This window comes from Calypte anna, chromosome 1, assembly GCF_003957555.1.
Source record: "Calypte anna isolate BGI_N300 chromosome 1, bCalAnn1_v1.p, whole genome shotgun sequence".
Taxonomy (NCBI): domain Eukaryota; kingdom Metazoa; phylum Chordata; class Aves; order Apodiformes; family Trochilidae; genus Calypte; species Calypte anna.
Window position 1 is genome coordinate 33,237,961 of NC_044244.1, and position 16,011 is coordinate 33,253,971.

At 41.1% G+C, this 16,011-nt stretch overlaps 1 protein-coding gene across 1 annotated transcript in view; it reads left to right on the forward strand.

The window, feature by feature from the left end:
- Positions 1-1,743: 1,743 nt before the first annotated feature.
- RASSF3 (Ras association domain family member 3) overlaps positions 1,744-16,011 on the forward strand; it is a 96,552-nt gene continuing 82,284 nt past the window's right edge. Inside the window, exon 1 of the mRNA XM_030464953.1 lies at positions 1,744-1,864. Within this exon, the coding sequence (XP_030320813.1) occupies positions 1,744-1,864 (121 nt within the window). The remainder of the gene's footprint in view (positions 1,865-16,011) is intronic.

Below are 16,011 nucleotides of genomic sequence, written 5' to 3' on the forward strand. Positions count from 1 at the left end.
AAAGTCAGTTTACCCCTTTATATTGTTATATTCTGGTGTGTTTTACTGAATATTTTTTAAGCCCCATGAAATACCAATATAACAACAATACTGCACAGGGGGTTTTGTTAAGTGAATAAAAAAATTACTCCTGTGCCTTCCTGCTAAAGGTTATACATATTGCTTTAGATTCTTTATCAAATTCTAAAACCAGTCATTTTAACCTACATTCATTTATGTTCTGAAATGTTTTGTTTTTTTTAAAATCACATTTGGATTTTTATTAGATTCTTGTGTGCATCAGTTTTAGGAAAAGAATTTAATTGTTTGGTTCAGTATTTGGCAGATGCTCTTAAGCATTCAAATCCATGCTATTTCCTGAAAGAACTCAGTTAGCTCTTGGGCCTTTAACTCTGTTCCCTGCCTGTGCTGAACTGGGTGGCAGACCTCCTACTGGTGCTAAACTTGTCACTTTGCTGCTAAATTCCTACTGGTATGATGGGGTGGAGCTGGAACAAGAGACAAATCTGGGGGCCTGGTCCCTGCCTTCTGCTCTTTCATTGACACTGGCTGAAGAATTGTGGCAGATACAGTATAAATGGAAATGTTTATTTGTTTCCAGAGACACACTGACCAGAGGAAATGCAATCTATCTAACTTCATCCTGAGAAGTAGCAGTATGCTAAAAATGTTGGATGTATAAAATGGTCTTAAATAGTTCACATATTTTAGCGTAGAAAAATACATTGTGAATTCTAGAAGAGTTATTAACTGCATGCTGTGAACGTAGCTGGTGCAACAAAGCCCTTGCTTTCTTAGCTTAAAGGTTGATATAAAAGGATCTTTGTTTCATAATGACATTAGTCTTGGTTTTCAGTATTTTCTACCATCCGGATCTAGCAGAAGAAAAAAAAATAAACAAAAACCAACACAAAATGTGAGAAGCTGAAGAGAAACTTGTGACATAGTCAAGGAAATCGTACTAAGCTTGGGAAATGGTTTGCTAGTGTTGAATGTTAAAAAGTGTATGCTAGAATTTGTGATAAAGGTTGGGGGGGGCATATAGTCATGGCATCTCTGGATGTAGAATTTAATATGTATCATGCTTGAAACATCTAAGCATTGAGATGTTATTTTCTTTGCATAACAATGTTGATATATGTTTAATTCTTAAGTAAACAGTGGTCATGAATGACTCGACTCTTATCTTGGCCTAAAAATCCATTAACTGTAAGTGTTGCATTTTTAACACCCTGTGTATCTATAGAAATCCCTGTTAAAAGAACCTTCATTAGCAGGTCATTGAGTAACACACTCTTTAGGGAAAATCCTGTTGATTGAAATCAGGGCTTTTGAGAGGAGACTCATCCCTGTCAGTTCAGGAGTTTCTTTGTCTGCAGCCTAGAAAAAGTAGCCAGAGATGAACAACTGAGTGCTTCAAAACCTCTCAGTGGAAAACATCTCTTGTTTTACCATCATTAGAAACCCAGCGCCGCGTTACGACTCTGAAGCCTTAAGTCTTTCTTTAGCCAGAGCATCTATTAATATAGCTGCTTCCCATGATGAGGAGGGAGGTCTGGAGGGCTGGGAGAGGAGTGACGGGGAGGGAGGAGGGGATTTAGGGCTAACAGGTGGCCCTGAGACGCGCTGGCTGAGACTGAGCTCAGAGCCAGCGCCGGCTGCGTGGGTATTCCTGGGCTTTCCTCTCCCTGTCGGGGTGCATGTGGGTGCTGCTCCTGGTGTAGCTGTGGAGCCCTGACAGCCATGGCTGTAAGGAATGACTTGAGGAAAACCATCAGGAGGATAGCACGTTTTTTTTACTGGTTTCCTAAATCGTTGAGCAGTTCAAGGAGGAGAACAGTAAAACTTCTCTGGAAGTCTGCTGGTAAGTCTGCTTCTGTGTGTTGTAAGACATTTTTTTCCTGATAAGAAGAAGTTCAGGGGGAAAGAAAGTTTATATCCATTCAGCTGGTTTACTTTTCCAGGCCAGCATTGTTTGCACTTTTCCATTCTCTAGGAAATAATTCTCTAGGAAAAACTGCAAAGTTGGAAATGCAATAGAACATTCACACAGATGAAGAATTCTCTTGCAGCTGCATAATTTATTAATACTCATGTCAGATATTTTTTGATGCCCTGTTTTGGCACACCTTATTTCTTCCTTAGGATTGTATACTGGAGCTCTAATATGACTCAGATACCTGCCAGGATGTTATGTGGAATTGCCTTAATCTGTTAATTGATCTACAAGGCCGTGTGAAGGCAGATTGACTGAGGACCTCAACTCCTTGTGCTGGTGTTCACACAAAGCAATGAGCAGCTCAGGGAGCAGTGATGCACTGTCCTTCACTCCCATGTTATCAGCTGAATGGCAGTGCCTCTCAGCTCCCCAGTTAGGAAAAGGTGTTGCTCCTGACCACAGCTCAGTACTCTGATCCTTGTGCAGTCCCAGCAGAGAAGTCTTTGCATCTCTGGGATTAAAATTCTCGTAAGCAAACCCAAAGGCTGTTGTGTCTCTCCAGAGTGGTCTCTGAAATGTAGGGCTGAGGTGTATTCTTGGCAGGGTGGGTGGAGGAACATGCAGTGCAATAGCTTAAGAAGCTTTTTCTCTAAAAGATTAATTATACAGGACAAGTTTTCTTTTGACTAGGACTGTTTTGGCTGAACTGGTGAACTTGTCAGTCTACAAGCATTACAATATTATAACCAAATTTCCACTGGTATGAGTTGGGTCAGTTCTGCAGCTGAGCAATTTGGTGTTGCACTGCAAATAACAGATTTGTGACTCTGGGAGGGGAATGGGACAGGTTGGGACATCTGAAATCTGTCACAGAAACATTTTGGGCCACAACCCTGAATGACACCTGACTTGTTGCTGTGTGATGGAGTCCACAAGTTTCAAACATTCCGAGGGAAATCCCAGCTTGCTTAAGTCTGCAGCAGAACTCCCCTTGACTAAAATTGGAGCTTTAGTTAACCTCTGATCATTGGTAATCTCAAATCCTCCTAATACATCAGATCATCTTGTGACCTCATAACACATAAGATTATTCCTGCATCTCTTTTGTTACTGTAAAAGCATAAGTGGATAAAAAGCAGGAATGAATGTTCCGGAGAGCTTTAATTGCTAGCTGAGTTACACACATGTGAAATTCTTTATGTCCCAGTTGTTGTCCCCTCAGAACTACAAAAGAATCATCACATCCATGACTTGCAACAAGAAACAATTTGAGTGCTTTAAAAATACTTCTGCTGGGTTTTCTCCCATCTCCCTCTATGTCTAGTGGCTTGAATAAGACTTACCTTTCTACCCTCATTTTATTATATGTACTGGCATCTCTTCTGAACTGAATTTGTGAATAATGTCAGAAATACCCTACATTCCCTTTTCTGCCTGTGTACTGAAATGATTATGAAAAAATTGTGAGTTTGGTGGAAACGTGACATTTTAGCACAAGGTTGTATCCAAGCAGATAAAAGCTCAGTGTGAAAATTCAACTCAAAACTTCTCATAACTTCATCATCCAACTTCTCATCAAATTAATCTGTAATAAAGTAGAATCTGAAGCCCTGGTGCTCCTCATGTAGGGGAGGAGATACAGCCCCTGTTTGCGCAGAAGATTCCTCTTCGGTCTCTAGAAAGACAATAAGTATGAAACCTGTGTACACCCAAGTCCATGAACATTTCTGCCCTTTTCTTGAGTGAAAAGAATTGAGTGACCAGAATTTTTCTTTGGTTCTTGAGGAATTACCAGATTACTCAAGTGCTTCCTATTGACAGGACAAGATGTAATGGGTTTAAGCAGGAAGAGGGTAGATTGTCCCCTCCCTGGTAGTGTTCAAGGCTAGGCGGGATGGGGCCTTGAGCAACCTGGTCTGGTGAGAGGTGTCCCTGCCCATGCAGGGGGGTTGGAACTGGGTGATCTTTAACGTGCCTTCCAACCCAAACCATCCTATGATTCTTTAATGTTATGATCAATGGTATGACTCTAACTCCAAAACACCACATTTTGGAAATTTTAACCAAGTTTTTCTTCTGTCCTTTGGAGAGACAGACAGCTCAGCCTATTCTGAGCTGTTCTGACCACCTGGTACACGAGAAGTTTTACCCTTATCTGCAGCATGCTAGGGTTCTCCACTTCTTTACCTCTATCTTTCTGCCAGTTTTTGCTCCTGTGTAGGTGTTAACAGAATTTCCTCGTTGGATCAGCCAGAATAAGCCAGCAGAACAACTCCTATCTCTAGGCTTGTTCCACAGTTGAATAGCCCAGATGATAATTAAAGCTTTCAATAATTTTAATGGTAGTTTTTAACCACTAAAGCTGTAACAAATAAATTAGTTTTTTAACAACAACAAAGCTGAAACTTCTCTAATGCGGATGTGTTAGGAAAAGTAGAGATTACATTTTTTAGTATCCTTCGCCATGGATTTTATATTATACCCCATTTAAACCAGGAGATGGGCACTGTACCCCTGCAGTACCCTTAGACTTGTTGCTTTCATTCTGCTTCTCTCACTCCATCTCTCAGCCTCTCTGAGGCCTCTCTGTCTGACCCAGAAACAAAATCTGACAAAGCACAAAATCAGTTTTTAAGTATGACAATGCATTTAGTACTATTGTAGGTCACTGCTCTCAGACAGCTGCATTTGATGCAATTTTGGAAAAAGCTATGAAAGCATAATTAGGTGGCTGTTCCTAAAAATCCTGTTTTCCATCCTGCCCTGGGATGAATACTTTGGCACTGTTGGCCATAAGCCATTGCCTACAGCCAACAGGTTCCTTTCTAAGCTCTAAAAGAAGGAAGAAAGTTTGAGGGTGCTCTTTAGTAATTAAGTTTTGATTAAGTTGCTTACTGAAGGACTAAAATTACATCTTAAATGTTTTTATGAATATACTAATTGTAGTTGATAATATTTTAAGTGCCTTTAGTTTAATCACAGATATGTAACATTTTATAAGAGGCTTAAACTGAGGGATGTAATAGTTAGGGTTTTGTAGCCTTAGATTTTTTTGTAGTATGTTAGGATTTGTTTCTACATCTTAAAAGAATTTGTGTAGGCACAGCATGTGACCACAGGTTTTATCATGATAAAGTACAGGACCAGAAATCAGGAAGGCATACTGACTAAACACAAAAGGATTAGAAAAAATTATCATAAGACCACAGAAAGTAATGATCAAAAGAAGCAAAATAGACAAGTAGGTTCCATTCTCTCTATCTTACAGGAGAGGAATAAGGTGAGGGGTGACAAATGTAAACCAGATAAAAGGACTTTTTTTTTTTTTTTTTCTATTCAGAATGTAATTAAATTGTGGAACTCATTACCAGAGGATGCTGCTGAGGTCAGAAATGTAACAAGATTTAAAGAGGGTCTGGAAGAATAAGAATATTCAACATTTTGACAATGGAAGCTTCAAGAAAAGCTTTGAAAGGCACAGAGATCTTCTTGCTTCAGGTTTTAAGATAATTTTTCACAATTAGAAATTAGTTTGAGATAATTCTGTGACTCAGATCCCACAACTGGTTCTGTTTCTTCCAAATCAACTAATGCTCACCCCTAGCAGAGGTGATCTTAGGATCTTCATCAATTTAAACCCTTAGCATAAAATGACATTTTTCAGACTTAGACAGGAGAAAACCAGGCTTTAGACCTGTTTAGAAAAGCATCCCAAAATATCCCATGGAAAACATGAAAAGCACAATGCTTGCTGTCATTTTTTTTCACTTTGACAGAACTGCCCCAGTGGTAAACTCTGTTTGCTTTGAAGACATTGTAATATGTAAATAAATACAGTAAATTAAGTCAGTTTGAGGTGGGTGATTTTGTGTAGGTGTGATTCTTGCCAAATCCTACTGGCTCATGCAGAGATTTCTTCTGAGCTCTTGGCTGGGGAGGGTTCTCCTCAGTTTGAGCTTTCCTGCTGGGTACATTGGAAAACTCTTTCAGAGAGCAGAAAGGATAAATTTATTGACAAAATCTTAAACTGTTTGCCATGCAGCCTGGAGTTGCTTTTTACCCTTTACTGTGGGTTGAACGTTTTTGCAACTTTTCTCTCCAGTCTGTTACTACTTCTCTATCTCTGAAGTTAGTATTTTTATTGTTTTTTGAGGACTTTTTGGCCAGAGTGCCAAAATGTGATTTTACAGAAGTGTGGTGATATCCCTTAAGCTTGCTACTTCCTAAGAGAATTCTCATATAAACGTTGAACTGCTCAGATTAAGAGAACCTTTGAACTCTCTTTCCAAAACCTATCCGTCTGACAAAATAGATCTGTAACACCTATGGGTTACAGGGAGGACATAATTTTAGTGTGAAATACCAATTTAGAATGGCTTAGTCCAAAATCACATGTGAATTAATTTCTTACTTTTGTATTTGTTCAGCTAACATATGATGGCTTGTGCTGTAGGCACCTGTGTCCTCACATGGCCTCTTTAATCAGGTTATTCTGGGAATAGTTTGGTTGGGTAGAGATAGTATATCTATCATGTCTTTTGTGATTTTAGTCCAAAAAAATTCAACTGTGTGACCCCACAGTTCACTGAGGCCTCAGTTCTCTTCTGAAGACCAGTTGACCTGTGCATGGGAGCAATGCTCTGTGGTGGGATGGATAGGACAGGCCAAGCCAAGGCTTGGAGAGCTTGCAGATTGGTTCTCATAAAGGAGAGCATTCGTGTCTGGGAATGATGAAGAAAGTTTTGGCCCAACTCAGATGATAAATGGAGTGTAGGGGCATTTGGGAACCGTGGCTCTGGTGTTCAGCTCAGAAGGGTGGATGAGATGGTTGCCTCCAATGGAATATCCTTTGAGGTATTAGTTAGATATGTTAGGGAGAGGGAGCAGAAGGACACAGTCTCAGTGGAAGCTGACTTGGATGTAAATCAGTCATATTTAAGCCTGTTGTGGTAGCAGACAAGATGAGCTGCTGACTGCAGGTGGACATCCTGGAGCGTGGATCCAGCAACCCAGGGTCACATTTTGTTGTGAACTGCTGGGGTGGTAACCAAGACTTCTCATCCAACTTTTTCAGATTATTGTATCTGTTTATTTCCTGAACTTCTTAGTTCATGGCTATGATTTATATAGTGCTGGAGATAGGTAGGATACTGAAGCAGACTGGAAGCAGGTAGGAGATTTATGTTTTTTATGTTGTTATCCAGATTTTCTGCCTTTGTTAGTGCTTGTTGCAGTCCTTTTAGTTCATATTCATTCATCTACTTTGGCCATTTCAGCCCATTTGATTTGAGTGTTGTTAATCATCATTCATGGCCTGTATCCAGTGTTTATTTAAGAGTCCATAGATTATTAATTATTTAACGTGATTTTAGTTTCTAGTCTCCTTTTCAAAAACATCTCTATATGTGCTTTTCCTCTCTCTTTCCATTTTAAGTATATGTATATATATTTTTTTTTTCTTGTATTATTTACTTAAAAGTACACTTACCTAGTTCTAGAGGAAGATGTGCTGGCGTCTGAAATAAAAAAACCATTTATTAACAAACTGAAAAGATGTATGTGGGATGTCAATATTAAGAAGTCATCAGGGTAGTTTAAAGTCAATTGTAGAAGAACCAGATCACACTGATTGATGGGGCAGTAGAACATAATGCAGTGTTGATAAATGTGCACTAAACCACGTGGGGGAAACATTGACTGCAAAGGCTTCTTATATAGTTTTTATCACTCGGAAAGCAGAATTTAATTTGTGGATGTTTCTCTAAAGATCACTCTTCCCCATGCTCCCCAAACTGAATATATGGAAGTATTAGGAAGGGAACGAAGTGGAAATCCAGGGAATCATGCTGTGCCCCCACATCACATGAAGCAATTTGGTCTCCTTGCCCTCTTAGCAGGGTATGGTAGTATTTGAAGATACAAGAGAAGACTTTGGGTTATCAAAGAGATCAGGGAACTCCTACTGACCAGGGCTTTTCCACCTGGTAAGTGACAGCTTCAGGAGAATCTGCTTCCATGCTGGTCAGAGCAGTGTGGAGAACCTGAAGCAGCAAAGCTCTACCAAGAGCTATTTCTCACAGAGTAGAAAGTCAGGGCCATGCCATGAAATGGCCAAACAAGAAGCTTAGAACAAGCTGTTCTTTTGTGTGCATAGACACACACGTAATTCAGTTGTGAAACTGACTGATGCAGGATGTTTAGGAGACTAGGAGTGTAAATGTATTTGAGAAAGGAATAGATAAATTCATGGAGGGAAGAGACATCAAGGGATATTAAATAAAAAGATGCAGATACACCCCTCTGGCTCATTAGTTTTAAGTTGCATTATTTTAAGTAGAAGGACATACCACTCAAAAGTCACTTTTTTTCCTCATGCATATTCCCTAAACACCTGCTGGCAAGCTCTTCCCTGGCCAGCCTACTGTCCCCATGGAATCTTTGGGTCTAACTGGCCCATCTGTTACTGTGTTTTTCAAGGGAATACTGGTGCAGGTTAGGGTGTATGTAAACCCCTCTCACTAATGTTGATTTCTGTGTAATTTTCAATACATTAAGTGACTTTTTAGTTTTTCCTTTAGTTGTGAGTCTCTCTGGTTTTCCAAGGGAGACATATTGTTAGTGGATGGATAATCCATGGCATGTTTTTCATCACAGTGGTTATCATTCACAGCTCTTACCAGTCCTGTGGCTTTTGCAGATTGCATCACTTATTGTTTTATTCCATTTCTCAGATAATCAGATGAGTCAAATGTGGCATCTTACTGAATGCCTTTTCACTTGGCTCTTCCAGCTTTAAATGAGACAAGACAAATCTCTTTGCTTACTCTGCCTCCCTTCCAAAGGAAAATCCTGATTTGTACCCAGAGAATTAAGATTTTCACAAGCCAGTGATAAATGTGAGGAGGAAAAAATCTGTTTAGAGAATGAACATCATCTCATGGGCCAAATCACTGCTTGGGTGATTCACTTACCAAAGTGAATGTCTGTACCACACAAGAGATGTCAGGAATTGCTAATGTACCCTATGCTTATTGTGGGCTTGTTCTTCTGAAGTACTTTGGAAGATTTAATTTTACTTTCTTTTTCTGCTGCCTCATTTCCTGCTTCCTTTGCCAATATTTAAGCATAGTGGCTGGAAAATGCCATCTCTCAATTGCATCCCTTTGCTGCCCTGGGAGCTCATAGGAAGACAAGAGAAAGAAAAGAGGATGACCAGCTCTGTGCATTGAGCTAAGCACCTCTCCAGTACATCTCTCCCCACATCCAAGTGGGGGTTGGTCTCTTTTCCCAGGCAACTCTCAGCAAGACAAGAGGGCACGGTCTCAAGTTGTGCCGGGGGAGGTTTAGGTTGGATATTAGAAAGAATTTCTTTACCGAAAGGGTGATCAGGCATTGGAATGGGCTGCCCAGGGAAATGGTGGAGTCTCCATCCCTGGAGATATTTAAAAAGAGACTGGATGTGGCACTCAGTGCCATGGTCTGGTAACTGCAGCGGTAGTGGATCAAGGGTTGGACTTGATGATCTCTGAGGTCCCTTCCAACCCAGTCGATTCTATGATTCTATGATCTGCTTCAAGGTTCCCCCACCAGGGTGGGAATGTTGACCTCTAACATCTGAAACAAAAGCTGTAGATTGGTCACTTATGAAGAGGAACGTTAATAAATTAGTAGTGTGGGATTACCTGTTTTAAAGACATAATATAACTTTAGATCCTGATATGCAAACATAGACTGAGCTTGGAAGCAGCATGCAGAAGTCTGCTCAGAACTGATCTGTACTCAGTGTTGGAGATCATCTGCACAAGCACAACTATTTTTGTATTAACCTAATTTGTATGAAGTATCTATATTTGATTCAGATTTTTTTTCTCATCTCACATTTAAATGTAACAGAGTGCAGGTTTTGTCTGGCTGAAAGTTCAAATTTTAAAATTTCATATGATCTGTCAGTTGAAGGTCTGGCTTCTGTCCTGCTAGGTTATATTTGCTGGCTTTATCTCCCCTAATGGAGCAATCATTGATCCTTCAGCACTGATTCAAAATGAACTCCCAAGCTTGTGGCCAGGTGAAGGAGGTCAACCAGATCTCTTCTGAGCTCTCAGGACTGCTTTTCTATAATCCACCCCTTCTTTGAACAGAAAGTGTTCTCTCTTGTCCACTAATGATTCCAGCAAGAGGGAGTTTATTTAACTCAGTTCTGGTCAGAAGCTCACAGCTCCTCAGCAGTGCAGGCAGCTAGACCTAAATCACACTTTTCTTCCCAATTCTTACTTTTTTGGTTAGGTTGGTTCTAAAGGAAAACCAAAATAAATTGCTGCTTTGTGAGTTAACTTTATGCTGGCTGTTTTGGGGGTTCAGCAATAGAGGGCACTAGAGTAAACACTTTCAGAAAGCAGTATTTTTATTGGTGTTGCATACAGAAGGGAGAGGTCACTTACTTATTTAGGTGAAAGGGATTTTCTCCTCATTTATTTAGGCTTTTGACACTGGAAAGAGGCTGACTGTCAGAGCAAATGGAAGTCCCACAATACCAGTTTGACACAGTGGAAATGCATAAATATTTTAGACCCATTTTTGACTTTCTGAACAGATACTTTTCTCTAAATTTCCATAACATTTGCAGGTCAGCTGCATGTGCAGAGCCACATGTTCCTTAGCCAGGTGTTTAATGAATGTAAAATATGATGCCCTTAATTCTGTCAAAGGTGGATTTCAAGTGCATTACCTGAAGCAGCTACAAAAAGGAGAAGCAGGTATGAAGGATTGGTGCACCCATGTCCCCATCCTCTTTCAGGCTCTTTTTCCTCAGATGCTGGGGATTCAGCATGTACTCTGGGCTGATGTGTTTTGTGGTTTCCATATGAAAACTGAATTTAAAGACAACCTGGACTGATTTTAAATGATGGATAGAACGTACTGGTTCTGGTGGCTTAGGTTGGTAGTTAGGATCCAGATGCCAATGGGCAAATTTGTCAGAGGGAGGGGGCTGTAGATCCTATTTTGCCATCTCACCCACTCTGCTGCCACATTACTGCTGCAAGCAGTGCTCAGTACAACCCCACAGCTCCTCTCCAGCTGTTTGGCCTCATGGAGAGGTGGGAAAAGGCAGAGAGAAGGAGCTGACACTGTCTGGGCAGTGGCTGGTGTCCCTCTGCCTGCTTCCAGCCCAGCTTTGGGGACCATGTGTGGCTCAGCACAGGGCTGCCAGCCCCAGGCTCTTCCCCCATCCTGCTCAGTGATTTGTAGAGACACCAAATGACTGCTGCAGTCTTACACAAGTAAGCATAAAGCAAAGAGTGACTATCTCTATGGGAAGTCAGCTGTACATAAGTTATTTTAAGTTGCTTTCCAGGGCATGTCGAATTGAGGATTTTATCTCCAGGGCAGATTTTTTCATTTTGTGGCATAGCTTTCCCACAGTTTGATAACATCACAAGCACAGAATAAGCTTTATGTTTTCTCTTCCTGAAATACAGTCCTTTTCCTCTTGAACAGAAGAAGAAATGCAGCTGCATTATGGTACCTTGGTTTTGTCACTGCCACAAACGGTCAGTACAGCTCACCATTTGTTCTCCAGGTCCATCAGATTTTTGCTGGTATGTGATGGGTCCATGGGTGCTGTGTCAGTGAACTCTAAAGTCTGCGATGGAAGGACATACAAGGTGATATATCATGATATCTGCAGAGTTTTTTCTCTAATCCCTTGTTTCAAGATGCTGCACAGAGGAGTTAGGTCTCCCCACCCCTATCTGGTGTGAAGAAGTGGGAGCTATAGGCTCTGTCTGCTGTCTGGAAGGAACAGTTGTCTGTCTGAAGTCTCATCTCTGGAAAGGTGCTAGTGGGAGCTGAGCACTTAGGCATTCCCTTTACATTTGCTGTGAAGCATGGCTATGATTTGTTAGGTTTTGCATTTATTAACAGGCTGAGTCTTACCAGGTCTTTCCCTTTTTGTTTTGGAAGATGGTTGGAACTGCAGTGCAACAGGGTGTTTAAAAAATGTACTAAATCTTAAGGTTATATTCAGGCTTTTTGCAGAGTATGGCAGCATCCCTAGAAGGAGACCTCAGAAAACCATCCAGGTATGTGAGGAGGAGAAGCCTGCTTGATTGAAACCTCCCCCTCTCTCAGTTTCATCATTTCATGTTTAGTCTCAAAGCTCAGGGCAGAAGGAATGTTGTTATCAGCCCAAGGAGCTTGTTTCTCAAGGTGTGCACTGCAGTTCATACCATTTTTTCAGAAGGTTCTGACAGACAGAGTCAGCTTAAAGTCTGGAAGCTGAAGAAACCAAAGAATGCCATGCATGCATCAAGAGGTCCTAAGGAGGAAGGAGAAATTAGGCATTGCCTCTCCTTCACACACAGGAATGTCTCTGTGGCAATCCTGTGCCCAGTTAACTCCAGGGGAGCCCTTACAGGAAAGGAGAAATTTTCAGGCTGGGAAGGAGAGCTCAGTCCTGCACCCCTCGGCCTCCTTCCCAGAAACAGGCAGATCCAAGAGGTCCCAAAGCAGGATAGCCCTGGGATGGCCTCAGAAGGGGACCTGGCCTGGCTCTGCAGCTTGCTGCAATGCTGAAATGGATAAGGGATATTGTAAGCTGTAAATACAATCTAAGCTTGTGTTTCCATGTCTTGTCCTTTCTTTTTTGTTTGTTTGTTTGTTTCCACTGTTGCAAATTTATATTTTAACCCTCACCCCTTCTGAGTGAAGTAAATGGTTTCAGCCCTGTTTGCAAACAGATTCTGTGATTATTCCAGTGTGGTCTGGCCCAGACTGGGTGTTCTGTTTCTGTGGGAGTGGTGACTGTAAACAGGACTGCACACAGAGCACTGTCTGCCCAAGAGGTGTAGAAGCCCTTAGGAGCAGAGGTCTGCTCATGGGCTGGTTGTGTAGGATTCTAGGTTTGTGCAAGAATCTCCTGTGACAAGTCTCAGCTGGAGCCTGCTGGCATGTGCTGGAAGGAGGGAGAAGACCTGAGACTGTTATAATGTCAATAAGAATGCAGATAAGCTTTACAGACAGATTAAATTGACTTTAATTCTTTAATAGCTCCAAAGTAAATTAATGGTGCTTATGTTTCTACATCACTTAGAGCCAAGTGCTTAGAGACATTTAAGCATCTGAGAGCCAGGCTAGAATCTAGTAGCTGAAGACAGGCATTAACTCTTCCTCATGCATGTTTTCTACTGTCCTTGGCACAAAGAGTGACCAATCCCCCCTCAGCCTTCAGGGACTCTCTCTGTGGCCACTGGCAGCAAGCTGACCTGGCTCACAGTGTCCCTCGAAGGTGCTCCATCCATGAAAACCCCAATTCCTACATCCCAGTTCTTCAGCCTGCAGCTAGATGGCAATGTCTCCTGACACTCCTCAAGGAGGCCTTGAGCTGCCCACACAGTCCTGGGGACCCAGGCTCATCACGCCCATAGTAAAAGATGGCCATGTCTATAGAACACACTTGTCTTGGTGTTTACCAGTCACCTAACAAACCCTCTGGTACAAACCAGGTTAAGATAAGCTCATACAAAAATAAGTATTTAAAGCTCCGTAACAGACTGCAAGATTGTAGAGGTTGATCACCAGTGGCAGAAACTGGAAAAAAAAAAATCTGATTTAGGCTATCCAATCTTAAATGCCTGTCATAGAATCACAGAATGGTTTGGACACCTTTAAGATGACCTAGTTCCAATACCCTGCATGGCAAGGACATCTCCCATTAGACCAGGATGCTCATCCAACCCGGCCTTGAACACTTCCAGGCAGGGGGTATTCACAACAACCCCAGATAACCTATTCCAGTGTCTCACCACCCTCATAGTGAAGAATTTCCTCCTAATGTCTACCCTCTTTCAGTTTGAAACCACTACCCTCCATCCTATCACTGCACTTGTAAAAAGTCCCTACCCAGCTTTCTCGTAAGCCCCCTCCGGGTACTAGAAGGACACTACAAGGTCTTCCTAGAGCCTTCTCTTCTCCTGGCTGAACAATCACAAGTTTCTCAACTTTTCTTCAAAGGGGAGGTGCTCCAGCTCTCTAATCATCTTCGTGGTCCTCCTCTGGACTTGCTCCAAGAGCTCTGTGTCCTTGTGTTGGGGGCTTCAGAGCCTGACATAGTACTGACACAGTGGAGTCTCATGTGAGCAGAGCAGATGAGGAGAATCTCATGCCATCCTGATTTGCAGTTAGGAAGATGAAATTATTTATTAACCAAATATTTACTATCTGGTTCATGTAATCAGGGATGTGGTTCTTGTGTTCCCTGGCAGCAGGGGCATTAGTCCCAGGCTCATGGAGATTGCTGGGTTTTATACCTCCTCTTATCCCTGGTCTCCCTGAAGTTCTCTTGGTCAGTGATTCACTCAAGAGTTTTCTCATCTTCTCACCAAAAGGCTGATGGCTCTCTCTTGTTTTGCAAATGTAACGTCCTCTGGATGTGGCAGAGTCAGGTTGTTATCAGCCTAGATGGCAGATAAACCTGTTATCTCCAACCTCCAAATCCTAAACTGGTGAGTAATACAGCACTTTTTGGTACAGTACCCAGACTTGGTAAGACATTCTGCAGGCCAAATGAGCTTTTGGATTGGGTCCTAGTCTGTTCTATTAAAGCACCTGCCTTCTGCTGAGGTCCAAATATATGCAAATACATGATTGCCATAGGCAATTTTATCTCAGTCACCATCATGAGCTCCTAATAGAGCCTGTTACAGGAGTTTATCCTGTTCTCAGGGTAGGGTTTCTGATCCTGAGTGGGGCTGTGGTAGTTACAGATGGAGTTGCAAGTCCAGGAGAGATTCAGTTTTATCTGGTGTGTATGTAAATGTTTGGGGCTGCACAATGCAGGGTTGCAAGGATTAGTAGCCAGAGAGAAGCAACAGCTGCTAGTAGAGGGTTTGTTGGAAAATCAGCATGTGTATTAGTCATTTCTTGTGACTGAAAAGTACAAAAGCTTCCAGAGGTGTCCTTTTTGGCTTGGTGGGACTGCAGGATGGGAACCAAACTTTGAGTGTCTTCTTAACAATTTCCTGCTTTTCTGAAGAGGACCCTTGAAATTCTGATTCCTAAGTCAAGATCCGGAATAATTCCTATTTCTATTGATCTAAAGTCAGAAAGATATGTAAAGCAACAGTCTCAGAGGTGAAGCTGCAGAAGTACAATTATTTCCTAATAGTCATTTAAACTTGGAAGTCACTTCTGTGTCATTTGTAGACGTGCAACTCTTTCTCTTCTTAGAAACAAGTTGAACTGAGTGTGCTTGAAATTGCCATGTCTGAATTTGATTTATCTTGTAATATAAAACCTGCTTCTGTTCCCAGTGCATCCTCTTTCATCAAGGACAAGGCTGGTATGGTCAGTAACTGCATTCATTTTACTTTTTTGGTATGACTTTATTGTTCAAAATTTTTCTGTTCACTAAATCAGTGTTAAACATAAACAGTACAATATATTTTGATGACTTTTATTTTGATGACTAGTATTGGCAAAGCTGCAGTTCCTTCAAGTCAATGACAGGTCACTGTTTAAGTCTTCTAGATAATCCACCTATCATATTCCTTTGATTTTAACTTCAATTCTCAGTTTTTGTCACAAATAACATTTAATGGGTGAACATTTTATTTTAACCATTTTAATTTTATGTTATATTTATAGTTATTTTATAATATCTTAGTAAACATTTATAATATTTTTCGTAACCAGTAGAATATATTACTATATTAGCCATAGTGATAGGTGAGCATTTGAAATGTTTGTTTTTTTTTTTTTAGTAATGGAAGATTATAATCCAAATTACTTTTCCTCAGTGCAAGAAAACTGAAAGATTTTAGCAAAACCAAAGAAAAAGTGCAATTATACAATGAAGATTATTCTATCAGCTGACTCTTTCCACTTTCCTTTGCTTCTTATGCATTTCTGTTCAAAGTGTCATGGATTTCTGTGCTCTTCCTTCTGATTTGCGAGTCTGCCACCCTTTTGATACTAAGATACTATGAACGCTGATAACCTTTGAAGTTTGGTGTAGTACTTCTCTAAGGGTGAACATCACTTATATTTCTGAGAAGCAGCATATATTCTGTTCTTTG